The sequence below is a fragment of the Syngnathus floridae genome, chromosome 9, assembly GCF_059516105.1.
Source record: "Syngnathus floridae isolate MCC-2025c chromosome 9, RoL_Sflo_1.0, whole genome shotgun sequence".
Classification (NCBI taxonomy): domain Eukaryota; kingdom Metazoa; phylum Chordata; class Actinopteri; order Syngnathiformes; family Syngnathidae; genus Syngnathus; species Syngnathus floridae.
In genome coordinates this window covers 1867144-1894178 of record NC_142421.1, presented here as the reverse complement: position 1 = coordinate 1894178, position 27035 = coordinate 1867144, and the positions used below count along the sequence as shown (strand labels likewise).

At 42.3% G+C, this 27035-nt stretch overlaps 3 protein-coding genes across 5 annotated transcripts in view; 1 reads left to right on the top strand and 2 right to left on the bottom strand.

The window, feature by feature from the left end:
• The window catches only part of spock2 (SPARC (osteonectin), cwcv and kazal like domains proteoglycan 2), a 32677-nt gene extending 12831 nt beyond the window's left edge, over positions 1 to 19846 (top strand). The window contains exons 2-11 of one of the 2 annotated variants that reach the window (XM_088385963.1): positions 4206 to 4413; positions 12646 to 12691; positions 15519 to 15633; positions 15721 to 15826; positions 16419 to 16524; positions 16596 to 16730; positions 16878 to 17096; positions 17621 to 17683; positions 18529 to 18660; positions 19116 to 19846. In XM_088385963.1, coding sequence (XP_088242089.1) covers positions 4213 to 4413; positions 12646 to 12691; positions 15519 to 15633; positions 15721 to 15826; positions 16419 to 16524; positions 16596 to 16730; positions 16878 to 17096; positions 17621 to 17683; positions 18529 to 18660; positions 19116 to 19252 — 1260 coding nt within the window. In that variant the 5' untranslated portion in view covers positions 4206 to 4212 and the 3' untranslated portion in view covers positions 19253 to 19846. Of the gene's footprint in view, positions 1 to 4205; positions 4414 to 12329; positions 12440 to 12645; positions 12692 to 15518; positions 15634 to 15720; positions 15827 to 16418; positions 16525 to 16595; positions 16731 to 16877; positions 17097 to 17620; positions 17684 to 18528; positions 18661 to 19115 lie in introns of those variants that run through there. The other variant, XM_088385964.1, reaches the window with a different exon arrangement.
• Positions 19847 to 20192: 346 nt separating this feature from the next.
• tysnd1 (trypsin like peroxisomal matrix peptidase 1) lies at positions 20193 to 23357 on the bottom strand. Its single transcript, XM_088385953.1, has 4 exons — positions 22083 to 23357; positions 21849 to 21979; positions 21403 to 21588; positions 20193 to 21060 (listed from the first exon to the last, which is right to left on the bottom strand). Exons 1-4 carry the CDS (start codon positions 23111 to 23113, stop codon positions 20858 to 20860), a joined length of 1551 nt encoding a protein of 516 aa, XP_088242079.1. The 5' UTR covers positions 23114 to 23357; the 3' UTR covers positions 20193 to 20857.
• A 248-nt stretch (positions 23358 to 23605) lies between these two features.
• On the bottom strand, positions 23606 to 26817 carry sar1ab (secretion associated, Ras related GTPase 1Ab). Of its 2 annotated transcripts, none has more exons than XM_088385973.1 (8): positions 26460 to 26817; positions 25661 to 25728; positions 25513 to 25583; positions 25217 to 25336; positions 25052 to 25117; positions 24865 to 24968; positions 24667 to 24798; positions 23606 to 24444 (listed from the first exon to the last, which is right to left on the bottom strand). In XM_088385973.1, the coding sequence occupies exons 3-8, from the start codon at positions 25568 to 25570 to the stop codon at positions 24328 to 24330; spliced, it is 597 nt and encodes a 198-aa protein (XP_088242099.1). In that variant the 5' UTR covers positions 25571 to 25583; positions 25661 to 25728; positions 26460 to 26817; the 3' UTR covers positions 23606 to 24327. The 2 variants fall into 2 exon arrangements, with proteins under 2 accessions (XP_088242099.1, XP_088242098.1); XM_088385972.1 differs by having other exon boundaries at positions 25677 to 25728; positions 26460 to 26815.
• Between the last annotated feature and the right edge of the window lie 218 nt (positions 26818 to 27035).

Genomic DNA, 27035 nt, shown 5'->3' with positions numbered 1-27035 from the left:
GGAGCTGATTGGTTGGATTCATCAACGGACTTTTTCCGGTGTCTTCTTGGGGATATTTTTACCAAATGTGGCAAATATGAACAGGTTGTCGTCTCCTTTAATTTTTCAGTGTCTAACGTCTAAGACTTTGGCCAAAACCATCGTCTTTCCAGTGTGTGCTTAAAAAAGGAATGTTGAATTAAAAGTTCAAATATACAGCAGGGCGGTGTTTTTGAATTACAACTGTTTATGAGAAATTTCTTGCAGTCTTTGTGTAAATAGAGGTTAGAAACAAAAGTTTACAAAAATTAGGTACTCAAGCATTCAACATTTCTCCTGTTTTACACTTTGGCAACCACAAAAAATATACATACATAAACAAAATTGTGTTTATATATTTGATACTATATCGTATAGAGTGCAATGAAGAGGGATCCATAGTAAATCCTCCTAAGAGGCATCTGACTTCAGCAGCATCCTGTAGTCGGCTCTTCCAAGTGTGCGAGTTCTTTGCAACATTTTGATCACGGTAGTCTTTAGCGGCCAAATCGTTTATATCCGCTATCCTTCGCCAGCATGCATCCCTTGTTGACCTCACGATGACGCGCCTGACGTGCCAGCAAGGTCTTTGTCGCGGAGCTTTCGTGGTTTCAATGACGAATTTGAACATGTCTCCATCTTCGTCTGAGTCGCATCAATTTGTTTTTGTTTTGGTTGTTTTGAGTCGCATCAAATGACGACACGAACTTGACGGTCGCATTTTTATGACGCAGTGTGCTTGTTTGAGCTTCAGCTTCATTATTAGCGCCTTCTGCTGGACCGGAGGGGTAGTGCGGCGTGTTATGTCACAATGTAATAACACAACGCTCCACAAGGAGCCCTCACTGCACTGCTCTTAGGATATGATGTTTGTTTATATAAGAGCTTGTTCTTTGTTCGTTCCTCACCTGGAAAAGAGGGTTGACTATTGTAGTACACAATCTAACCTAAAATTTTATTTCTTTTTGGGGCACATTTTCAAAATAGAAGGCATTTTATGTCTCATCCACGCAGGCTTCATCAGGTCATGCAAGGCTTTGTCAGGAGTCACTCCCTCAACTATGAATGGTAGAATTCTTTGGGAATGCAAAACGTTAAGATTCCTTGCATCTGTTTGTTAACAATAGTGACAGTCGTTGGGTGAGAACTTCCTCATTATTATTCCATTCAGGTGTAGAGTTGAACAGCTACCTTTGCATCCAAAAGAGAGTGTGTTGTTGTTCTTTGTTGGAGACAAAACCATTCGTGGTTGGGAAGTGTCTCCAACTTGAAGCACTTCTTAGAAATTTAGAACAGTCCAGTTCTGACATGGTTTTCTGCCATGAGCACATTTATCACAAAGTTATGCATTTCTTCACCGTTGTGCCTCTGAGCTTGATGCACCTTATAGACAAAAAATTAAGTGGAAACGTCTTCAGCCATCCATTTGCTTTGTTTATTCATTATACATGAAGCGGCTAGCCCGAGGCAGAGCAACTTAACAGCTCTCCGAGGCCTGTTTGAATTGTAAAACACGGCGAGTGGCATGCTCTATTTCCTCTATTCCATCCCGACGTGTCACCCGTGATGCAATAAGGCCGCACATAAATTGAGTGGAGGGATTTAGAGGAGTCCCCAGGTTGTGGTGGTTGCCATGCCGTCGCCACGGCGGGCGACCACGTTGCTGCCACCAGCGTTAAAAATTGAATCATTTGTGTTTTTGTTTCCAGTAGTTACGATACAGCAGCAGGGCGGTGGCTAGTGTGTCGCACATGTGCCTCACAGTTCCGAGGTTCTGGGCAGAAAGGTGAAGCTTTTCGCTGATATTACGTCTACTCCAAAAAGCTGCACTTTAACACACACACTGGCATATTTGTATCAGATGTGAGTGAGGATCTGCATGCTCTCCTCCTACATCCATAAAGTAGCACCGGAGTCCATCAAAACAGATGACATCAAGTGCTATGTCACAGAGTGTCCAGTCATTCATCCGTCATTGGTGCCGCTGAGTCTCAGCATCTTCACATTTACGCGTGTCACCCACCCCGGAAGGTGCGACTGCAAAACGTTCAGCTTGTGATTTATTGTTGGAGGAAGCAGAAAAAGACCTGCTTGCTCTGAGTCACTTGTGCTGACAGGTGCACTACTTGATTTGATCAGTTTGTGTATTTTTTTTTTAAATGGTAAAATAGCAACCAGTCTTTTCGTGCATCATTATTTAATGCTGCAATTCATTTAGTTGATAATGAATGAATTAAAAAGACATTGGCCGCCACGGGGCAGTATAACAAAGTTACATAGGCACAAAGAATAATCGCCAACTACTTTTCCTAAATCTGTCATTTAATGATAGGCTGAAATAATCATTTGCATAGAGGATAAAGAATATATGCCAGTGAGTATAGTTGTATCTGTTTACATGTGTGCCTCCACCATTTGTGTTCAAATAGGTTTTTAAGACCGCAACTGTTGATGCTAAATGTTAGCATGTCAAAGGCATTTTCCACTGTATGTTAGCATTATTTAGCAGGTCATTTTAAGGCTACATTGTTTGGTTGTTTTAATGAAGCATCACAACATTTACAGAGTCTTTGCACCAGGATTGGCATTTAGCAAAATAAAAGTGCATAGACTATAAAATGCATTATTTCTATATAAATAAACAATAAAACACTCTGTTCCAGTCTGTGCGCACTCTGACATGGCATTCCCCAATGAGACAAATTCCTTGCACATTCCACTTGGCTGCACCGTGCCCAAGAATGACAATTATTGTGCGTATTGATCAGATGTCATTGGCCTTTGTGGAATGATTGATGGAGGGGGAGTTGGGGGTAGAAAATGCTGTCGATAGTGACATGATGAAGTGAACACGCGGGACTATCAACAGAAAAAAAGGAGATGCTGATCATCATTATTTATAATTCGTCTCACAGTGTCTGGCGTCCCAATTGCTCACTTTAGCGGTGTGCCATCAAATATTTAGATCCTCTGTCAAGATGATGTTTTTTTATGATTTGACTTTAACTTGGGGCTGTGACTGCATTAAGACGGCTGAGCAACCTCAGTGTCTTTTATTTTCATTTTATTTGATTTTATCTAAACAATTCTTTGTGATTTGAGCTGCATATTGTTTTGAGTCTATATCGTAAACTCAAATATTTGCATCTCTGCAACCGTCCATCATTTTAAAGGATGTGACTGTAGACTTGAATACCATCAGCCACGTTTTCTCCCTCACTCCCTGAGTGCTTAGACCCTCACATACATAATGGACGCATATGTGAGCGAGTGCAGGTGCAGCAGCTACTTTTAGGTTTTTCTCCTTATCATGCGTGATGTTCCCAGCTGCCTTGCGGGTGGTGAGAATATGAAATACTGCAATGTGACGTGAAATAATCGAATCCTGGTGTGAGAGTTATGTAAAGTTGCACATCGGTTTTCACCAAGCTGTCACAATGGCTGCATTAGCATTCGTGCAGAGGGGTACTAGAATCAAAATCTTTCATAATGCATTTCTCAGGTGGGCGAGACGCTTAGTAGGCCTTCCATTTTTTTTTTTTTTTTTCATGAGACCCCACACATACGTCAGGGCCGTGTCACCTTTCACGTACTCGCTCTAACTTCACACCGATGTCATGCACACCTGAGCCTCATTGGCATATGCTACTTTTTAGGAATACATTTAAATCTGTGCATATCTAAAGCTTGAACACCTCCCCAATATAGAATAACCTTAATGGGGAAAAAACTATAAATTTAAAACCAATAAGATAATATTCTTAAATAAGGATCTCTACTTTTGCATTTGAAGTCACACAAATTTCACCTTTGGCCGTTTGGAAGGAAAGAGGACACATTTCATGAATTATTTCACAATATAGGTTAACTATGTGGTTGTTTGTCATGCTGTACAACGTAAGCGTTGCGCGTTCCGACTGACTTGGGTTACGTTGCCTTTGTCGTAAACCGAGAACACATTGCATTTCTGATTTGCCATAGTACATTTGCATTCGCTCAAATCGAGACTGCGCTCCCCCCTCCCCTTCCGTCCCCTCGCCCCCTCCCCGCAGAAGAAGAGCATCCTCGAAGCTAATCACTTTTCCATTGCAGCTTCAACATCCTCCTCATCTTCATCTTGCTGAGAAGAGGAAAGCAGGGAACGCGTGTTCTTCGTATTTTTTTAACCGTCTCACTGCGCTCCATAGGACGGACATGTTGTGCCTCGCGGTCCCGCCGCTGGTGCTGGTGCTGCTTGGCTCCAGCCTCCAGGCCGCCGTCGCCAACGCCGCCGCCGCCGCCGCTGCAACCGTGAAGGAGGCGGAAAAAACGGGCAATTTCATGGAGGACGAGCAGTGGCTGTCCACCATTTCCCAATACAGCCGCAAGATCAAGCACTGGAATCGCTTCCGAGACGTAAGTGCGTGCGCGCGCGATAATGCGACAAAAACGAGATGCATCAACCAAATACTTAAGTAGCACCGCAACTTGCCCAAACTTGTTTATTTTAAAAACAACTAGGGTGCAATGTGCTTAAACATAGGCTGCGCAAACAAAAAATATTGTTTTATTATTAATCGGGAAAAAAACTGAGGATTCTTCTTGTTCTATTATTCCATGAAATGTGCATTAGTTGGCCCCTTCTATAAACCAAGGAAATCTATTCTTATAAAATGTTTTCCTCCCTAATGTGATGTTTCATAAGAGGCAAAAATGGATTCTCATCACTCCTTGTATCTTCACTTGGGGCTTTCTCATAATAACAAGCAATTAACAGGGTGCGCATCCGTCTAATGTGGGCGATATAGTGCTTCCTTCTTCCGACGTGTCCCGGGAGTTTTCCTAAACAAGAGAATTAAGCAAGTGCAGCGGCGGGGTGGAGATAGATTGATGTGAAAATTGCCCCCACGGAGAGGGCTCAAGCGAAGCTGCAGGGATTGATCAACCAATGCCTGCAGGCTGCTCATTATGTATTATGCGTGTCTGTGAATGTATGGATAGTTTTTTTTTTTGCCCCCAGCTATGGAAGACATATTACAAATGACCCTCAATAGGATTTGGACAATAGCACAGTTGGATTAGGTTCCAATAAATTTAGTTAATTGCATTTTAATTGATCCAGGGTGAGTCCTGCAGCACATGAGGTATGATTATAGGATTTGAAATATGAGTGTCAGTATTGCTTAATACTAGCGGTGATGGAAGGAACTGCATTCCCATCGGTGATCACATTCGTGAATCAGGCATGTGCCCAGAAGATGAGGTACATGTGCAAATAGGAAAGGGATTAGTTTGAGTTGAAATTGTATTTGGGCTGGTAATGAAATTGTGTTATTGCAGGATTTTAAATCGCTAAGTTTGCTTTAAAATATCCAAGTGGAAGGCCATTATGACTGTCAACCCAAATAAATGTAGGAGCACCTCATATTATATACAGTAAAAGCTACAAAACAAACTGACAAATAACTCGTTTTCAAATCAAACGAGTAAAAACTAATCAAATATTTAAAAAAAAAAAAGATATTAAAAGTTAAGACCATTTGCAACTGTCGTAATGACACAAATTTGATGCCTTTGCGGGCCACATAAAAAGATGTGGCGGGCCGTATCTGGCCCCCAGGCCTTGAGTTTGACACCTGTGGCCGACAGGATTGATTTGACATTCGTTGATGCAAGGTGCTCAGCTAACTTGCTCCATACGAGCTATGGCTGGCTAGCCACAGCGGCTAACCAAGTGTCCCTTAGGTTCTTGCCTCCATGGTGGCAAATATAGTGAACAGGACAAGTTCTATAGAAAATGGATTGATGGACACTAAGCACACTTTGTCTTTGCCGTCCAAACAATAACACAGGGAAAAGCAGTAAAAATAAATGTTGCTCCGGCTGGATTTTTCATGTTCCCTGCTCTCATCTTAGATCTCATTAGACCATTAGACTGTGCAAATAATGCGATAACATGGCATTGTGTATTGTATGTGGAGCAACGATGTAAAGATGAAAGGACTATAAAGACGTCCCACGTCTTAATTTATCATCAAAGCTGCAGTGAAACACACACACTCGCTTATTGTTGCATCTCTTGTGATCATAGCCCCCAGCGGTGCTTGTGTGGGCTCACATTTGCATGTGTGTGTGTGTATGTGTGTGTTTTAAAGGCCAGTAGTGATGATGCTGCCTCTGCAGCTGATTAGGATGACAGGAGAAGCAACATAGAAGAGAGCCACTGAGCCTCCTGGAGGGGTTGGGGGGGGGGTCTTGCCAATAGAAACCACTTTGATTTCAGCCTGCTGCCTTAGCAACGCCAATCTGTGTGCGCTACAGTGTCGAAATGCAGCGAGCATCTCTATGAACTTGATTGCTCTATCCCAGGGCCAGCTCCCAGTCCACATGAAATGCATCCCGAGCTGGGAATTCTCTCGATTCACGAGAGGCGGCGCAGGCTATATATCATCATACGTATAATAATATGCAATCAGTCGCCGCCGCTTCTCGACAAAGAGCGAACGGTAAGAATTACATGCAATCGTCGTAGGTATTTCGATTACACAAATGGATGTTGACTGGCACGGTCCTCCGAGAGAAGCATGCTGAATATTAATCCGACACTGGAAAGCAATAATCAAAGCTACAGCACATGAAAGAGGAGCTCTCCTTCTCATCATCGTCATCGTCCTGCTTCTTCCATAAACACACCAAGATGCGCATATCCCGTCTTTGCAAAAAAAGAAGGGAGGCACAATAAGCAAGCAGCAGAGTGAATACTGTAAATATTTAATATGTATTCCCGGTAAGAACGGAGCGAGGATAACAGGCCTCTCACTTCCAATACATCCACGCTCCAATTCAATCTATTTCACGGGAAGACAAGCGGATTAGATTTAACAGTTACAGTCAACAAATAATAGAATTCAATCCTTTAATCTGACAGGTGCACTCAACGATTCATTCCGCTAATGCACCAAATCCACCCAGACGAAGGAACGTGGGGAACTGGAAAGAAGCAGATGGAGGATGTATGAGTTTTCTAACTCTTTGGAAAATATTTCCGATCCTACCTGGGAGGTTTTTTTTAAATCGAAAATACGGCTTTGTTGACCGTAATCGTATTTTTTGTATCGGCTTAATTCGCACCTCCCAAAAATGTGATTATCCTATCTCTGTACCCTAGTTTATTTTCCCCCTAGCACTAAATCAAAAGTAAATTCAATCCATACGATTGCTCCATTTCCCTTGTGAAAACGATACTGTCCACGATATCACCCGAGCATGAAATTGGCCCAAAGTTGTGCTGATTTGGAACTCAGACACGATATGAACTCGATGATGAATTGCGAATCTGCAACGCAAGTTTCTGTTTATTACTGGCATTCATCATGCATGTCAGCATGCATTGGTGATGCCATTTTTGCATATCTCCCCCCCTCTCATTTTCATACTCGCCCGCTGAAACCTTATCTGAAACGAACACACCTCTCTCCCATTTTTGCAGCCCGGGACCACCTGGTCCGATTGGCGCCTGCTCGTTAATAAGTCAATTTTCCGCCAATCTCATGACACACATTGGACTCGCACATAAACTATGCAAAAATTTACTTGCTGAAGCTACTGGCAATCCTTATTATTGCAGAACTTTACTTTGACTATGTCCAAAATCACCTGAGAGAACAATTGAGAGGAAGTATTTGGTATGGGAGATGCTAATAAATGAAATAATGCTAAGTCCATCAGCATATGTTTGTGTTCAAATATCCATTGCGTAAATTTTTGCCTCACCACCGTATAGATGTTATTGATTAGCAAGTCTATAGCATTTCACATTATGTCTTAGCATTAAGCTAGTGGAGCGGGAGTCATATGTGGTCAATGTTTATGAATATTGCCTCAATATTTTTAGGGATTTCTATATTATTTTTATTTTGTTTAACGGACCTCCTGGGGTTTCTTTGTTCCCCCCCCCTCTTTTTTGGAAAATTTGCTGATTATGCCAAACAGCTGCTTGTTGTGAAATGGATTCAGTTGAGAAAATCGTCACTCTTGACAATCTCACAGAAAACCCAACGTGTTTCTGAAGGTGCAGATACTCACTGTGAACAGTGAGTCATTCCATCAGCGTTGCGTACAGTAGCTTTGCAGCTCGACACTTCATGCGTACAGCGCTTTGCTGCGCTGATGCAGATGTGTACGACGATAAGAGCTCATCAAAAAGTCATTAGTCGAGCTCGTCATGCTGCTTGCTCCTTATTGGAGTCCAGATTAGGCATGAGACTGCAGAAAGTCCAGAGATGTGTTGAAGAAGCAAGGCGCCTTCATCCATCTCAAGAGAGGAGGATATTTTGAGGGTTTGGAGGGCAGGTAAGGGGCAGACTGCTGATGTGTTGTGAGATCTTTCTGGCTTCCCACCAAAAGCCAACGTAGACTGTAATTGGGGCGGAGGGGAAAATAAATGCCCGTTTCCGTTCTGCTGTGTTAGTTCACTTCTGAAGGACGCAGGTGCTGCAGGGTGTGAATTTGCAAATCAATAACACAAGAGGAACATGTATCAATTTCATTTAGCTGCTTTAGCGTTCAGCTGCTTCTACTGAACCTGAACACTTGAATATAATAATACATTTTATTTATAAGACACCTTTCAAGGAACTCAAGGTCGCCGTACAGACATAAAAAAATGACTGGAGAGCAAACTGCAAACTGTCAAGGAATAGAGTTCATTCCATAACAGGCTAATTAAGCGATAGATCCAGAGTAAATGAACGTATTTGAACAACCAATCACGGCTCAGCTTCAGAAAAATAATGAGCCGTGATTGGCAAAATGGCCACCCCGTGAGATGGATAAAAAAAATCATCCATCATATCTGAATTCGTTCACATTACAGCTCTTTCCTTCTAATATTGTTTTGTTGAATCATTTGTAGTACAAAATACACATCTGTAACGCTGTGAAATATTTCATTTATTTCCATTCTGTTTTGCGTATCGCTTCTATTGAAGACATCAATGCAAACATACAAAGCAAAGTTTGAACGCAACAACAAACGCGAGTGTACGTCAAATGTTCAAATAAGAACAAAGCTGCAATTGAAAATTGAGGTTGTCAGAAATGATATACACTCTTGCAGATAGAATGCATGACTAGAAACAAAAGAAAATCAATACAAAACCCCAGTAGGCTTTTAAAAAGTCAAACTTTTCGCTGACCCAAAGTAGTAAAATGATCCCATATATCACTTTTGAGTCATTTCTGGGCAGGCACATTTTTTTACTTGTAATTCTATATCACGGCTCTGTTCATCAATCGTTTTGTGGTGTCAGCAAAATTGAAAAAAAGAAAAAAAAAACAAAACCTACTATATGAACCTGTTGGACTTGTGCACATCCATTTTGAATGTTCCCTTTGGGCTTTGAGAAGCAAATGTGTCCCCTGCAGTCCTTCAACATCCATGCACCATAACAAAGCCGAATAACAAAAGCATACAGGCTTTTGTTTCATCTCAGGTGTCTCGTGCAATCTATAAATTGACGCTGGCGGCGAGAGTGCAATCCTGAAGGAGGGTGGAAGTGATAAGTGGCTCATGAAGGCAACGGAGGATATTTCACTGTGTTTCATCAGATTCGATCGGTGTACTCCAGCACTATCTGGCCTACTTTAATTCACAAAAGTGCTTCCTTGAGATTGGCTTGAAAGAGCTAATAACTAAAAATATCTAACATGTCGACAAATGGGTTGCTGCATTTGTTTTTCGGGGTAAGGTAGCAGAGGATGAGAAGGACTTGAGCAGCAGAAGGTGGCGGGCAGCCTTGATGAGCTCTCCAGGGATGTGGGGGGGGGCTGAACCTCACTCTGCAGTGCAGGTGACAAATCAGAGCATCACTGTCTAAAACTCTGTGGTAGAAATTCTGGAGGACTGTTTTAAATTATTTAGAATATTTTAAAGTGCTTAGAATGTTACATTGTGTGGGATTTGAACAGGGAATTTTGTAGCAATAGTACAAAAATATATCGTAAGGAATGGTAAAAAAAAGTACAAAAAAAACCTCAGAATAATACGTAGTTTAAATGCATTATTATATATATTGCTATATTTTGTGCATTGCATTATATTTAATTTGCCACTTGATTATTTTACCCCGATAAATGAATGGAAATTCCCAAGCTAAAAATCTAAAGCTATGCTAAACTTAAAATTGCACCTAACAGTATTGTACAGTACGAAGACACACATTAAATGAAATTGATCATTCTTGTGACAGCATTTTGATCACCCCAAATTGTCATAAAAAAAGCCTGAAAATGGCGAACAGCAGTTGCAGTATGTATTTTTGCTCTGCGTTTGTGTGTGATGAATGCAGATATCAGCAGTGATTATGAAGAAAAAAGTCAGAGCCCAAACTTTTATCCAAATGTTATTAAGGCGTCCTTTTGTGGTGCGACGGCAAGCAACGCCCCAGGAACTCGACGCCGAGTGTGTCCGACAGTCGACATTTGCAGAGAAGCCACCTGTCAGTCAGCGGCACTTGCTGACAGACGCACGTACTGGCGCATTCTTTCAAAGCCATTTCTTTGATTGCCATCCACCCAGCAAGTATGGGAAGCTCTGTCTTTGACACAGTTCCTCTTGACTTGTGCTGAATCCTACAAGGGGACAGCAACCGCCGCGGCTTATTTATAAGAGGGAGCGGGAGCTGTCAATCAAACGCGGCCATGCAAAGGGAGAACTTTCCTGCTCTGTTTAACAGGCGGAAGGTAAATCACAGGCTTTCTGTCCTGGATATGTCAGATTTTTTTCCCCCCCTCTTTAATCACAATGTGGGTTTGTTAGTTGTATTTTAGAGTTTGTTTACGCAAGTGTCACACTGTCTGAATCAATTATTTTTCACTTTTGTTTGTGCACAAACAACTGACAGACTTGTGAAGATACATATACAGTACAGTACAGTTTATCTGAGAGAAATACAAGAAGATGGGGCGGTAGATGTGTTTTCATTGTTGGCTATGTTCACACCCACAACGGTGCTAACCACCTTTTTTAAAATACATTCGTTTATGCACGTTTGCAAAATAATCAACCCACCGCCGTGCACTGCTCGCCACGTTTATTGCAGTAGAATATAAAATATTGTCACAGTGAGTCACTGTTATTAGATGCAGTGTGTCATTAGCCTCCATAACATTGTACTCACAAATGGATGTGTGTGGTTTTTTTCCCCCCCTTTCTTTGCGGACATTGATGCACCTTCTCAAGTCATTGATTTCCAGTCGTGTCAGTGCAGCGGAACATTTTCCTCACTGGTCCTGGTAGGAGCACAAACAGGGATTACTGAATAATTCAGCTCGTGAGTCATCAATCGGGGAGATGCGGTAAACACGAGATTAATGGTCAGGTTGTAAACTACAAACTACAAAAGCCAGACAATTACTCACCGACCAAATGGAGTATCGAGTTCATTCCACGGGCACACGTTGGCTTCCTGGCGAGGGCGTGTGTTGATGGAGACGAGCAAGACACGCAGGCGGGATATGTTTTGGTGCTCGAGTGGAGGGTTCTGACAGTGATGAAAATATTTATTTGCATATCGTCACACTGCGGGGGTCAAAGAACGTCTCGCAGTGTGGCGAATGTTCCAAGCTGTGATAAAGTCTCACTGAGGCATGGTAAATATCTCACAAACAATCTTAAACAGAAGATTTGTATTGTCAAGGAGATATTTAATCTCATTCACAATCACTAGATTAGCCACAAACTGGGTGGTACACAGTTTTGTCTACGACGCTACCTCAATTTAGGAGTGACCCGACAATAAGATTATCAAGATATGAGCCGTCTCTCGGATATTTTTTTTTTCCTGCTGAAAGTGGGTTCAGAAAACAACCCGGCAGCTTTCAGTGTGTGACAAACCAAACACCATAAACCTTGCTGGGCTAACAAAACTATTCTAATAGTTATAAACCTTTAAACAGCACCTATGAAAAGATAACATCACAACAAATACCCCCCCCCAAAAATCAAACGGTTTATTCAGAATAACTTCAAAAATCAAACTGTTTATTTAAAATAACTTCAACCTAATGCCTGTGTTAAAATCATGCACCACACTTAAACCTTGAGTGGGTGTTGGGGTGCTAAAGGCAGAATTTATTTTTTGATGCAGCTATCGCTAAAACCTATTGCTGCACTTTGCTGCATAATTAATATATGGACTGATTTCTAAAGCAAATGTATCTCTTTTTAGCTTCATGGAGTCAGTATGACTTCCCACTAATTCTCAATGTTTTTCTCTCTGTCTTCTGGCTGTCTTTTCATCAGGAAGTGGAGGTCAGTTCTTTTCAGTGCATTCACGGCGTTGTACGTCTTTATCTGTGCATGGCTTCAAAGTTAGATTGAAATTCTAAGCACTCGGCTTGAATAGCAGTAGACCCTGGGCGCCATATGTCTGGCATACAGGTAAACAGCAAGACAATTAGTCAAACTCATTTCCATGCAGATGCATTTTACGTACGCGTCTGGCTGTGCTCCTCATCACGCTTTCAAGATAAAATGTGCACATTATAATCAGCGTGAAATGCTAATGGCGCTTCTTACTTAGAGAACTGCATTCATTGTCAATTATTCGCCATCTTACTGATTTCTTTTTCTATTTCTTTTTGCAGGATGATTATGTGCGTAATTGGGATGAAAATCAAGGCTCCAGTGACAGTGAGTTGTCATTTTTCTACTTGAAATCTGTGGTATGTTAGGCCAAAGAGGTAAAAAAATATATATTTTTTTTTCTGTACGTATGTAACAGTAAGTGGCTGAAGCTGCTACTCGATATGATGCTGTGCCAGACCGATATTTCATCCAAATGCGACATGACGCACTCATAGCAACATGAACCTGAAGAAGTCGATCAAAATTGAATATGGTATTTCACAATCCATGACCCTCAGTTGAACTGGACACATGCGTCACTTGCGTATTGTATTACACAGCCCCGAGTGTGTGTGTGTGTGTGTGTGTGTGTGTGTGTGTGTGTGTGTGTGTGTGTGTGTGTGTGTGTGTGTGTGTGTGTGTGTGTGTGTGTGTGTGTGTGTGTGTGTGTGTGTGTGTGTGTGTGTGTGTGTGTGTGTGTGTGTGTGTGTGTGTGTGTGTGTGTTTGTGAGAAGACCGGGGTCACCCGCTGTCTCATGCCGCAGCAGAAAAAAAAGCAGGTTGAGTGATTGTTTTATTCTGTTTGACATGCTTGAGCAGATCTGATGCAACTCCCCGAGGAGATGCCCACCATTGCGTCTGCTTGAACCCATTGCAGCACTTTTCTATTTCGTATTTGTCTTTGTTCAATTTTGATTCCCTCTGAGTTTCTAGAGCGTCCTCAGCTCACAGCTAAGCATTAACCGAATTTGCGGCAAGGCAAGCTATGACACCAGTCGTGTCCTTGCTGCTTGATTTGCAGTTTAAATGAACTCTTATGAACGGCAGAGTCTATTAGTGCACTGTCTGAAGGCCTAATTATGCTTTTCAGTTGAGGGCCAGACAGACCTGTACGTCAAACTGAAAGTAAAAGCATGGAGGATGATATATGCCAGACACGGGTGGCGGTTAATAAGACTTAATTTAATGGAAGGCGCTGTCGTCGACAACTGTCGCCGACAACTGTCGCCCGCTTTGCTGAGATGAAAATTGCACACAGTTAACTCACTCCAGTCTCGGGCTGCAATTATTACTATTTTTTTAAAATGGATTATTTTGTCGATTCATCGATGTATCAGATAAAACAAACATGCGTTAACTTCCATCTCTATGTTAAAAAATGAGATATTATTTCAGATTGATAGAGCAGAAAACAAATAATGTATGGTTCAGCAAACGTTTTTTTTTTTAGAATTTGCAAAATAATGATCAACATTTTCAAAACCGTGTTTTCTGCATTCATGGAGGATGATTGCAAAATATAGCTAAACGATTATTAAAAGTCATTATCGATTAAGATTTAGAATGTTTTTATAAGCAATAAAAGACCCGTTGAATCAATCTTGAAACACACAGGGAGCCAATAGAGGCAAACAAAAATGAGAAGGTCACCTAAGTTGTCAGGAAATCAGCACAATGACCTGACAAGAGCCTGCAGACCTCTTTTTTCCTCCACCGGGCATTCTTGACCTCACAGAAGACGGACGTGTACAACTTTGTCAACACGGAGAGTCTGGACATTTGCATTCAGGCGCCGCGATGGCTGTCTCCACTTGAGGCGACCTGCACGCTGAGTGAGTGAGTGAGAGGTCAGGCTCATTTACACTGCCTTTCTCTAGTCAATTCATCAGTGCAGCCAGTGGCTCTGTGCTCTGATTGAATCGCGTCGCTCTGCTCAGTGCTGCCGGAGAACAATCATTTGAGCTCGGAAGAACAAACAAGCACGCGAATGGGCTCAAGCGCAGGCATGAGAAAGTTCTTTTTTTTTTTTACATAACAATAAATGGATGGAAAAATGGATGTCATCGCAAACTGTGAGGTCAGTTTGAACAGCCCGATCAATCAATGACCCCATTTTAGTAGTCGACACCGAGGAAATAACAGAAAGCCTGCAGTGTCATTTCTGGAATTGAACTAGTGGGAAAAAAGATTCTACAATATTCTCATTTATTATTTTTTCATATTATTATTATCTTGTTTTAGAAATCACTGTACAAAATAACCTTAAATAAATAAAGTATCACATCACAGTTACACATAGTACATACCTATAGATGGGTGGATCATTGATATATAGCAAAGAGTGGGAGAAGGATTCCGATGACATTTGAAATGTCAGCCAGTGCAAGGGCAGTTACCTAGGCAACCAGGAACTTTCATCCTACTAAGTGACTAAGAGTGTGTGACAAATGCTTTCACATCCTTCCAAGAGCAAGCAATTTGGCATTGCCTCCTCATTAAGATCGATTATGTCCAAGTGTGCATGGACGATAAGACGGTCCATTATGAGGACGCGGCCCGACTTCCATCTTCATATTCTCAATCCGCATGGAAAAATCTCATTGGAATCTGCATTGAATCGTACCAAAGCACCTAATTATTAAGGGAAGCGCTCTGCCGATTTACGCATTAGTTTAATCGCATAGCGGAGACCGAGGTGAGGTAGGACGGCACAGGAATCGACGATGATGAGGGTGTCATCGTGAAATGAAGACAAAGCCTCCAAGACGGGCACGCTGACATGATTGCACAGCGAGCGAGAATCCTCACAAACAAACCAGATTGAGCCACAAATCACAGTCAGCCCAGAAATCATTTCCAGGACCGCTGAGAGCCTGTTGCTATGGAAACGTCATCATCACCCGCCGCTGCTTTAATCCGCGGAAGCCTGTTAAGTTAACATGAGGCTCAGCCAGATACCTTATGCTGCTTGTGTGCTCCCAATACAACAGTTGGCAACCGCAGACACAGATTTATTTACTAATGTTTTCCTTTTACAACTTATCATGGCATGGATGCAACAACAAAAAATGGTGGAACCAAGCACGACGCTTTTTTTTTTTTTCCTTTTCAGATGTGGACACCACCAAGGACCCGTGTCAAAAGGTCAAGTGCAGCAGGCACAAGGTGTGTGTCGCCCAGGGCTACCAGAGAGCTGTGTGCATCAACCGCAAGAAGCTTGAGCACAGGTGAGGACGTGTGCAAGATCCCAAGTATTTGTGGGAAATCCACAAGAAGCCCGACAGTAACATCTAGTGTTCCTTTTTGTCCCCAAGACTCAAGCAGCCTGCTCTCAGGTCCTCTGATGGCAACTGTCAGCCATGTCCAATCTCCTCTACCGGGCCTGTGTGTGGATCTGACGGACACAACTACGCCTCAAGGGTACACTGACATGTCACATTATTTTCAAACAGGAGGCCAAATGCTTAAAAAAAAATCCCTTTTTTTTTTATTGGTGCAGGGAACAAATGTTAAGTGTTTAGCATTTAGTCTACAAGTATGCTTAGACATTGCTAAGTGTTTAGCATACAAGTACGCTTAAACATATCGAAATGTTAAAACATACTCGCAAATACGTTTACTTACTTGACAGTTTCACGCTTTCGAAATAATGCCCCCCCATAACCTCAATACGGCCCGGGCCAAAAAATGAGATCAACACCCCTGCATAGTCCCCAAATGTGTAAACAACCCTGTCATTGCACTGTGGGGACACGTTGAAGGTGGGGGGGGGGGGACAGAGTATGGAATTAGAAGCACCAATATGGGCTTGAGGGGGGTTGTTTTATTGATTTATACTTTGTCTCTTACATGGCCATTGCTGACCTTGTGCAAGTCTCGCACAGAAACCAAGCCATACAGTCGCTCGCCTCATGAATATTTGATCCGTGTCCCTGCAATAAGTCGTTTGACTTCACCTTCACGTGTCCTTGTCGCAGCTACGTGTGTGAGAATGTGTGTGTTTATGTGGCAGTGCAAGCTGGAGCAGCAGGCGTGTCTCACGGGGAAGGAGCTGAGCCTCAAGTGCTCGGGTCTCTGTCCGTGTTCCACCGCCGCTCCCAAGCCCGAGAGTAAACACGGTAAGATGCAGTTGTGGGTTTAATGTAAACATGAAAGTGAGAAGTTGTTACAAATACGGATTTCCCCGCAGAGACTTGCACCGGACAGGATCTGGCTGATCTTGGCGAGCGTCTCCGGGACTGGTTCCAACTCCTTCAGAATAATGCCAAGCAGAACAATAACAGCAAGCCCGGGGCCAAAAGCAACGCGGCCAACACGGCATCAGGTTGGAGAAACTACTACGACGAGTGTTATTTTGGGTCTGGGCATGCACATCCAAGAAACTCTTGAAATTGTTTTGTTTTGGCTTTGTTGTTATTCATAAGCCAGATAAATTGATCCACTTATGTAAACTGAAAACGTGTATGTTCAGTGCTGGACAGGAGCCTGGTGGCCAGCTGTAAGGACTCCGTAGGTTGGATGTTCTCCAAGCTGGACACCAACGGCGACTTGTACCTGGATCACCCCGAGTTGGCCGCCATCAATCTGGACAAGTACGAGATCTGCATCCGTCCCTTTTTCAACTCGTGTGACTCCTACAAAGACGGCAAGGTGTCGACGGCCGAGTGGTGCCTGTGCTTCTGGAGAGAGAGTGAGTGGAACGTGTTCAGCCGTCACCTCAACTGCCATGCTGTCTAACATCAAGGTCGCCCTCGGGACAGAAAGAAAGAAAGAAAGAAAGAAAGACAGGAGGGTGAACTCTCCAGTACGTAGTTTCCTCGTGTCTGTCGCCATTTATCTCCTCCTCTCGATAGCTCTCCCTTCTGTTCCCCGGAGGGTTGAAATGGCTACCGCCAGGCAAGGAGAACATTGCTACCGCTTGTTGACAGCCGAGTTCTCCCTCAGCTCTCCGATATAACCCGTCAGCCGAGCTGAATCTAGGTCCCAAACCTCCCGGCGTATGAGAGCAGAGAGGAAGATTAATATTGCTGTAAGCTTGAGATTCTTTTACGTTGCCCGGCTGGCCACTTGTTGCTAGGCAGGATTCGTGAAACTCAAGCTTAGCTACTGTTTTAATTTAAAAAGACAAATGTCACAATGTAATAAATAATCGCAATCTACTTTCACACAGATAGAATCAAAGTGGAATTTTTCATGAATTTTCCTAATTTTCAGAGCCCCCCTGCCTGGCTGAGCTGGAAAGGATCCAAGTCTTAGATGGCGGCAAAAGAAAGTTTGGTACGTATTCTCGCGCAAATCCTTTAGGGATTCGTTTTTATTGGATCAGGATTTGACGACAACGGATTCCTAATAGGCACCAGGGATTTGGTCATGATCAGGCTTATGGATTAGAATTTAATACACTGCAGGGAAAATCAGGCCCAAAGTGTGTGAGTAAATTTGTGTCAAAGTGGGTAAATGAGTGAGTGTATATTTGGACTCGTGCGCAATGCAGATTTTGGCTGGCTGGCTGACTGTGCTCTGAGTCAGGACTTTGCAAGGACACCGACCGAGGGCACAGTGCCAGCCTGACTTTCAGATGCACCTCTGAAAGAGCGCAAGGACGCTTTTCTTTCACACGGCCTTATTTGTATTCAGCACATATTTGTTACAATATTATGTTCATGGATATTCAGTACTCGTTCTATAAAAAAAATGGTTACAATTAAACCACGATAATGTGAGCTTGGACTCTGAAACTTACTCCCAAGTATTTTAAGCAGACAATTTTTGTTCTGTACTTGTGTGAGCGCTTTGAAATGATCTATGTGGAGCTCAGGCTGTCTAACTTTGCAACCTTCAAGCTTAATAAGCTCTTTCTCCATCTGGTGAAAATCCACGGTCCAAAGACTTTGTGTGGATGATATTATGCTGGCCTGGTGTGTGTGAGACTTTTTTCCTCCACCATTCTGATTTTACATATTCATCACCAGCATTTTCTGGAAACCAAATTGATATTCATGGATGTTGGGAATGCTTGCAACGTATGCGGCATGCATTCTACTGGGAATCGAGCGCGGTGAAGCATGACGCAAGCTTGTTCTCGGCTCATCCTTGTATATGTGTGTGTGCTTACATGCCAGGTCGCTTCATCCCAAACTGCGATGAAGACGGCTTCTACAGGAAGCTGCAGTGTGACAGGGGAGAGTGCTGGTGCGTTGACCAGTACGGTGGCGAAGTGGCCGGTTCGAGGATTCGTGGCAAACCAGACTGCGGTGAGTTCTTTTGGAACACACACACAACCTCCACATCCCCCGCGCCCCCCTTTTTTTTGCAATCTACCCGACACAAGCTATCTTTTATGTCAACTGACTTTCCCCCTCACTGCAAAGAGCACATTCATGCATCAAGCGGTCATTTGCATTCCAAAGCGTGTCTTGTCACGGCGAGAAAAGTCTTTTCAAGATAAATGAAGGCTTGCTCAGACAGAACCTTCTCCAGATAAGAACTGTTCCTACGACAGGGCTTAAGAAATAACTCTTAAATCAGCACAAAGTCAAACTCCCGCCATTGTTTCGGCTACTTCTCATTAGCAAAGTGTGCACTTGTTCAAAAAGTTAACTGAAGGACAATGCCGCCCGCGCACAAGAGTTACTTAAAGAAATCTGCCTTTAAAGATAATTGTGACAGGTAAGGTACATGAAAATCTTAATTGCTCCCCCCCACGTAGACGATGAAGTCGTGTATTCGGGCGACTTCAGCAGCGGAGTGGGCTGGGAGGACGAGGAAGAGAAAGGCGGCGAGGAGACCGCCGAGGAAGAAGAGGGCGAGGCGGGAGAGGCCGATGACGAGGGCTACATCTGGTAAAAAGGCTCGAGCGTTTGTCCTTGCAACCTCTCTTTTTTCCCCCCGACGGCATCTCCATGTTCCAAACACGAGGAAACTCCCGAGGTGGATGTTGAAAGGGGGAACATATCACTAGCAGTAATCGTGGGGTGTGCAGTTAAAAAAAAAAAAGCTTGTCCCTCCTATTTGTGAATCTTTCCCTTGTAAGTACGTTTTATTTCGAGCAGATTTTGAGCAGCTATCCGGTAGTTTAAAATGGCCGACCATCTCTTGTTGCTTTCGTTAGACTAGGAACATTTTGTCTTGTTTTTGGGTTTTTTTTTTCTTAAGTGGAAACTCTACAGAGGACATTGACTTTGACTTGACCGTCCTCATCTCATTGCGCTTCAGCTCCGATGTGACAGTAGTGCTGTCTCATTCTTAACGCCTCACTCCGCAGCTTGTAAATAACGTCGAGTCACGTCGTGTACCAGAAGAGCGGTCGCCGCCGAAGGCGACAAGTGTACATCGTATCGTCGTGTGGGTCGGTTGTTGTGTTTATTTAAAAAAAAAAAAAAAGGAAATGATAAGCATTCAATAAACGTGAGTGTTGTGTGGCCCCAGCTGGCCACCGTACATGGGAGTCTTTGTCTGAATATCTTGTGTGGCGTAATTATTCACTTCCTGCTGCTCGTCGTTTTGTTTTTATGAAATGATTACTTTTTCCTCAAATAACATTGTCATAAAAAATTCTTTTGTCTTAATTTTAAAATTCAATGATTGAAATCATTAAAAAAAACTTTTAATTTTAATTATGCTAATAATTATTATCACATTTAATTATATGACTAGACCTTTTTGATTTTTTATTACTCTAAAATATTTTACTTGATGATTTATTGTAATTGCTTCACAAAAAGAATACACTGAACTCTGTTTTAAATGTCAAAAAATTATGAATATGAATGAGTCAACACATAAATCAGGTTTTGTCTTTTCATCCCTTTTAAAAGAGTATGAACATTTGGGGCGTCTAACAGACAAATATGAGTCACAACTGGAGATGCGGTTTTTTCCTTTTACATTCTTTTCCTAAAATCTTAAGTTCGAACGATAAACTTAAAACTTATGAAGAACTATTGATTCTGACACTATCCAAAATACGTGACGCGTGGTTGGTCCGTGGGCGAGAACTTGAAAATGTGTTGTGCTGGGAGTGGGCGATTCCCCTCGAGCAGATGTCTGAGTGTCTGTTACCCAATGGGACCAATCATTCTATGCAACCTGTCAGCCAATTATTACTCAAGCGCTTTAATATACCGACAAGTTTCTAGCTCGGCGAAAAAGGAACGACAGGGAAAATCCAAACATATGTTCACGCAAATAATTTCCCCAACACTCATTTAGAAGCTACGGTGACATTATGCTTCAGCCAACTCTTTTTGAGCATTAGTAGTAGTAATATAACAGTTTTCAATTGTATAGTCTGAGTATTATGAAATTTATTTGCTTAGTAGAAATGATGACATTGACATAGTGGCATTTGCTGATGAATATCATTTAGATCAATTGTAGTCAACAGGCTCCTTCCAGTGTTCTTATGTCACAGTAAATGCCATTTCTGGCTCTGAGGTTCTCATCATCCACTCAGAGTTTGCTGTGTGCGCCTTGAAGCCTCCACACTCTTTTCACGCTTTCGTCGGTGGCGTTCAGCACGTCAAACGAGTTCAGGTCCCCTTGTCGGCTAAAATGAAGAAGAGGTCCCTGCAGAACGCTCACTGGGATGCAGAAGTTAAGGTGAGGGTAGGTCACTTTCGAGGACAAGTCCCTCGTGTTGCTGGATACGATGCCTGCAAGAAATGTTCAAAGTGTATTCTCATTCATTGGTTTGTCAATGAAGTAGCAAAGACCTCATTATTTTACTATAGGCCATTTTTCAGACACAGAACCTCTGTATACTTTATTTCTTTTAACCTGTCCTCCATGTTAGTTTCATTGGCGTTGTGGTTAGGCAAAAGCATCCAAGACTTTGCTGCCATCTGGTGGAATGTATTAGAGGTTTGGATGGCTTATGTAAAAAAGTGATTGTGCACATAAAGCAGTGAGATCAGTCATTGATGTAATGTGTACATTCTGAATGCATGAAATTGAGGCTTTTTTTTTCTCCAGTTTACTCGTAGCAGACATATTACCGAGAAGCTCTCCTGTGGACGCTCGTACAACAGCGCCCCCGCTGGCCCCTGCTTGAACTGCGCATGTGGTCTGAAGCATTATGGTAAGGTGTTGATGACTGATGGCTTTGGAGAGGATACCGCAAGTTAGTGAAGGGCCACACGAGCGACCCAGCCCGCCGTAGCCCACCACCAACACAGGTTCACCTGCAGGTAAAGACTGCAATATTATTTTTTCATTATAAAGGGAGTCTCTTGGCACAGACTTTGATTAGAAATCCTATTTCCAACATTTTATTCAATTCAGTGTTCTTTCAGTTCAATATTTAAGCCCCTGCAACATTGTTTCATGTTTAATCCCACACCTCTCCATAAGACGAGTTGTGGTCGATGCCCTTTACAAGGTTCACATGAAGAAACACTCCATCTTGTCAATGTGTAGCAACCTGTACATTAAGACAACACACCTGTGTTGAACTCGTGAGCCATTTGAGGGACGACGACATCCACGATGGAGTCTCTTGACCGCACCACAGCGACGTCATAAGGCGACGACCCCGTAGTGGAGAAGAGGACATCGCCAACACTGTCAAGGACTCTGTGACGCAAAGACAGTACGTATGAACAAAATGTCAGCAAAGAACCCTCCTTCACACCATCAGTTTTTGGCACCGATATGCTACGATGAATAATCTTTGCACCTGTCTCCGTGGTGAAACTTGAGGGCGACCGTGGACTTCCCGTTGACGACGTGTCGGCAGGTTAAAATAAGGTCAGAGCTCACAAGGACCCCTGAACCCCACTGCTGCCCGCTGTCCACCAAGCACACGTCCAGGTATTGACCTGCATGGATCTTTTGGGTCTCTGCAGGGTGAAGCCAGACATCTTGGAGCGAATCCTGGAGGTCGCCGCATTGGACAACATTGCGGAGGATTGAGTGGACGGAACACACGAGCGTGAGTCCGATCCACTCGTTGGCCTTCCAGCCAAACGGTGACACTATCACCCCGACCAGGTGCAGGGAGTCATCTTCCATCGCAAACAAGCCGCCGCCTTCTGTGCCTGGCAAGCAGCGGGCGTCTGTGAGGATGACGGTGTTGTCCTCGCCCGCCAGGTTGCTGATGATGCCCCTGCTCACAGTGCCATTGAAGAGGTCTGAGCAGAGGGAACCAAACGGCGAGCCGCAAGCAAAGACAGGGTCGCCTTTCCGAAGAGACGCGCTCCTCCGCCATGAGAAAGCCCCGGAATGTGACACGTTTGCCTTGAGCACAGCGAACCAGCTGAGGTAGTCAGCATCTTGGATCAGGGTGTCATCTTCATCGCCATGGAAACGCCACTGGTCAGCCTTTTGGAAAAGTGCCTGGAAAGTCTTTCTGAACTCCACGCAGTTGACCAGCATCAGCAGCTCAGCTTCACGCTCATGTGTCCTGTATCTTCTCTTAGGTGTGCAAGCTTCACTCACTGCACATGCATTGGCCTCCACGTGACTCCGGGAAGGAAAGCTGACGCTGATTTTAAGGTTGTTGGGGAAGTTGTGACGCAACAGGATGCGACGTTCACCATCACGAGATGACTTTTTGTCTATGAAGCGAAAAAACGGCAGTCCGGTGCAGATCACCACTCCGGAGCTGGGATGGATGACAACGGCGCTAAAGCTTACGGGCGCACGGGCAGAAAAAGCTTCAGTCAAGGTAAGAACACAGCAGCATCTCTCCACGTCTTGTACGTCCATAATGTTAGCCGAGCAGATGAACTTTGACCATGTTGGCGATCAACAATGTTTAACTACTGAAAGACATGTTGAAATGTAACGTTTAAAAATGCACGCATCGGTGGCGACAAAATAATCACAACAAAATGTCAAAACAGACTCGTCATGACCAATTTGAACCCGAAAGTTTAAAAAAAAAAAAAAGTGATGTGGGTACTTAAACGCTTGAGAACTTCCTGGTCTCGTCTCGCGAGGGAATGACGACACTAACCTGCTATTGTGATTGGCTCGAGAGTGTCGACTAGAATAAAGAAGGCGGGTTTGTTTGGCTCGTGCAGACACTTATTGGTTGTTTTGATTGGCTAAAATGAGGTAATGTTTATCCAATGAGATAAATGCGTATATTTAAAACTATAAATTATATACCGTATATTTCATATGGAAAATATATTTTTAGGGCATATAAAATTCAACAATACTAGAATTTTCAGGTAAAATAAGAAGAAAAAGACATTTGCAGAAAGTCTTTATTGTCACCCAGCTCCCATTTTTTGTAACAGCTTAAGAGATAACTTGGCCTCCATGATGTAAATATATAAATAACTATGTACAAATAACATTCAAAAATATATATCTACCGTTCCTTCATGCACAATATATTTTTTTGTATCCTGCTTTTAAGAACCACCATGGAAGTACTCTCATGTCACTGCATGTGTTGAGCAGCTACTAATCACAAAGTACTCCAGTTTTGTCATAGCAATTATCTATTTTAACTATATAACACTGCATTGACAGTGAATCTCACAGCAAAAAAAAAAAAAAAAAAAAAAAACACTTTCATTGGTAAACCCTGTTTTCAAAAATACCCCCCTAAAACTTCAATGGCACCTGTGTGTGTCTTAATACGGTCTTTACCCAAACCGACCCTTGCTGTAAGTCAACACCGGCTGCTAAAAATAAGCTCTGACTTGCTGTTGATGACACTTACACTTTCTCAATGGCACCCAAAGGTAAAAAAATACACAGCATGAAGATCCTTGGCTGCACTTAATAAGTTATCTTTGAGTTGCTGTGGTATTAATGTTTTTCCAGCAAAGAATATTGCCCACAATCTTAAATGCATTCTCAGCTGGTACAGTCAAAATTCTGAAGGTATATTGATAAAAAAAATTCTCCCATTTCTGGTAGTCTTATGTAAATAAACATTGAAAACTGGATCAATTTACATTAAATCAGTCAATGTATTGTGACAGCCAGCGGAATCCTTCTCCATATCCTTGTCTCTTCAGAACGCTGCACATAAAAATCTCCATTGGCCTCAAATTAAGCTCCTTGAGTGACACTTTTCCCTAAAAGACAAACACAAGACGCTTTTATCAAGGCGGAAAAGAGTTCTTTGTCAGTGCTATTTGGGACATGTAAAAAAGGCTGACTACATGTTGATGCTAGTCTGCTGCCAGGTTGGCATCGCAAATGCTAATCGGTTCTCAATTACCTGGATAAATAAAGCTCAAGAAAGAAAGAAAATATATAATCATCTTTCCTGAATGTCCATGTCATGTGTTGGTCACCTTTCCGGTTGTGTGTCCATGCAGACCAAACAACCCTCGGAGCGCATCCTCACTGATGGCCTCTGGACGATCAATTTTGTTTCCCAAGATGAGGACGGGCACAGTGGAGATGGTCTCATCTGTCAAAAGCGCCTGAGCATAGAAGAGGAAGAGTCACATTTCAACAAATGTGAAGAAAGGTAAGGTGTTCAAACTCACATCCAGCTCCACTTTAGCTTCAGCTAGTCGCTCACGATCAGCACAGTCCACCATGTAGACGATGCCATTTATGGCTGGGAGGTAGTTTTTCCAAATGCGTCGTGCTAGGACAAATTTTAAACAAAAAGCAAACTCTTTTTAGTTCAAAATTGCCAGATGACCAAACAGCAGCCCTCTTTTCCTTTACCTTGTGTGTGACCGCCCAGGTCAAATGTGGTAAATGTCATTCCAGCAATGGTGAGCTCCTCCGATGCTGAACACAGACAAAGTGGCATGAGATTATTGAAATACAGTCAGGATAGATAATAAGAAGGAATAGATGGATATACAGATAGGATAGGTAAATAGCTACTTGGGTGCAGCGTGGGCACATGCTGGCCCAGCCTGTCATCTCTGAGCATGTGCAGTAGTGTCGTTTTGCCAGCATTGTCTAATCCGAGAAACACCAGCTTGCCGGATTTCTTGTACAGTCCTTCACAGTCAGAAAAGAGTTTTTTTCAGTTGGTGATCATCAAACATACTATTCCTGACTTGCATGAAAAATACACTGGAACATCCAGATTTAATAACTTATAGCACTTAAATGAAATAATAGCACTTAAATGAAATAAACTGGAAGTTGATAGAACAAATTGTGGGAAACAATACCTAACAACTGCAGCACGCCACTGAAGCCTCTGTAGATCCAGTTAAAAATAAAAGACATGGTGCTCGACTGCCTGTAATGCAGATAAGCATAAATTAATCACACGATGTAAAACAAAGCAAAAAAAAAAAAAGTCACAATATTGCTGACTGTATTGCAAAATCACCAAGTAGGCCGCTTTCTTCTTGAGCCTTAATAATGCTGCTGGTATGTGTAAGCTGTAAGAAAGATAAGAAGATAAAAATAAATCTTTCCTCATACTGATTGTTATTGTTAGTCTATTTTTGTCATTTTATGTTCCATCTTACAGCACCAGAGCCGCGATTGTAGTCAAAATTATCGATGGATAAAGTTGCGTTGAGTTAATAATCACAGATTCCCCAAAACTAAAATAAAGTGAGTTTTTGTTTCGCTGACTTCCCAGACATACACATGCTGATCATCCCTGGACTATTTTTGTTATGACAAGTTGTAGCAAGGACACTTGATCTCCACAAGGGTGACACACCTGTCAGTCACCCTGTTTGCAACTCTCTGGGCTTAATGTACTGCACATGAGAGCCTCATTTGAGGAAAATAGAACTAAATGAAACGATTTTGTTTCAAATTCCACAACGTTAAAGTCCTCCCACATAAAGGTTACAGTAAATTCGTCATTATTTTCCGATTTAAGAGCTTTCATATAGAATTTTTGATAGGTATATGTTTTAGTTGATGACGTCGAGATAAACAGAAGCAGTTTTCAACTCTTATTTAGTGAAAACAGCCGACTTTAGGTAGTCGTACGAGAACAGATGCAACAAACGTTTCGCTGGCCCAAAGTAAACAATAACAATCTTTTAAGTAAACAAGCGAGTAGAAAAGTCTCGAAAGAATAAAACTAATTTCAAGACGGGTCGTCACATTGATGGTAACTGACGATACCGAGTTCAAGTTGATCAATAATTACCTTGTTGCGACCGATTTATGATGCCACTGTCCGCTGTCCTGTCAGATGTAAAGCACTACGCAAGTTTGACATTTAACCGGAAGTACGTCATCAGGCTAGCCTGTTTGCTACTATCTCACCATGTTGACCGCCTCGATTAAAAATAGATAAAATAAAATAGAATACGGAATGTATTCCCTAAGTATGATTTAGTTTCAGCTATAGAAATACATCATAGTATTAATATATTTTATATTTTTTAGCCTGTCTCATATAATACGGTATGTAATATGTAAACGAAGTTTTGATGAAATTCACGATAAAGTCATACAATACAACATAACAAAGAAAAAATATAGAACGTTTAAATTTTAAATGCAGGACTACCCAAAACGAATTTGTAGTGTCATAATGCCAGAATATTATGATGCAAACATTTTATTTCTTTCGTTTGATTTTATTTATTTGAATGATGTATTAAAAGCAAAGACTACGTGTGAAAAAATGTTGCTTTGTATTACAGCACCAGTTAGAACACGTATAAATATTTTGCCCTGCAATCAGTTGTTCTTGTAATTTTCAATCTTTAGCATCACA

Bases quoted from the DNA above. Each gene is read 5' to 3' on its own strand.
- tysnd1 (XM_088385953.1), bottom strand. From the start codon at position 23,113: ATGGACGTACAAGACGTGGAGAGATGCTGCTGTGTTCTTACCTTGACT. The intron at 21,589-21,848 runs GTGTGTTGTCTT...CTTTACCTGCAG, and splicing joins GGCTCACGAGTTCAACACAG to GTGAACCTGTGTTGGTGGTG. The intron at 21,061-21,402 runs GTAATATGTCTG...CATTTCTTGCAG, and splicing joins GTCCACAGGAGAGCTTCTCG to GCATCGTATCCAGCAACACG.
- sar1ab (XM_088385973.1), bottom strand. From the start codon at position 25,570: ATGTCTTTTATTTTTAACTGGATCTACAGAGGCTTCAGTGGCGTGCTG. The intron at 25,118-25,216 runs GTAGCTATTTAC...GTCTGTGTTCAG, and splicing joins TGTGCCCACGCTGCACCCAA to CATCGGAGGAGCTCACCATT. The intron at 24,799-24,864 runs GTGAGTTTGAAC...TTCTATGCTCAG, and splicing joins AAGCTAAAGTGGAGCTGGAT to GCGCTTTTGACAGATGAGAC.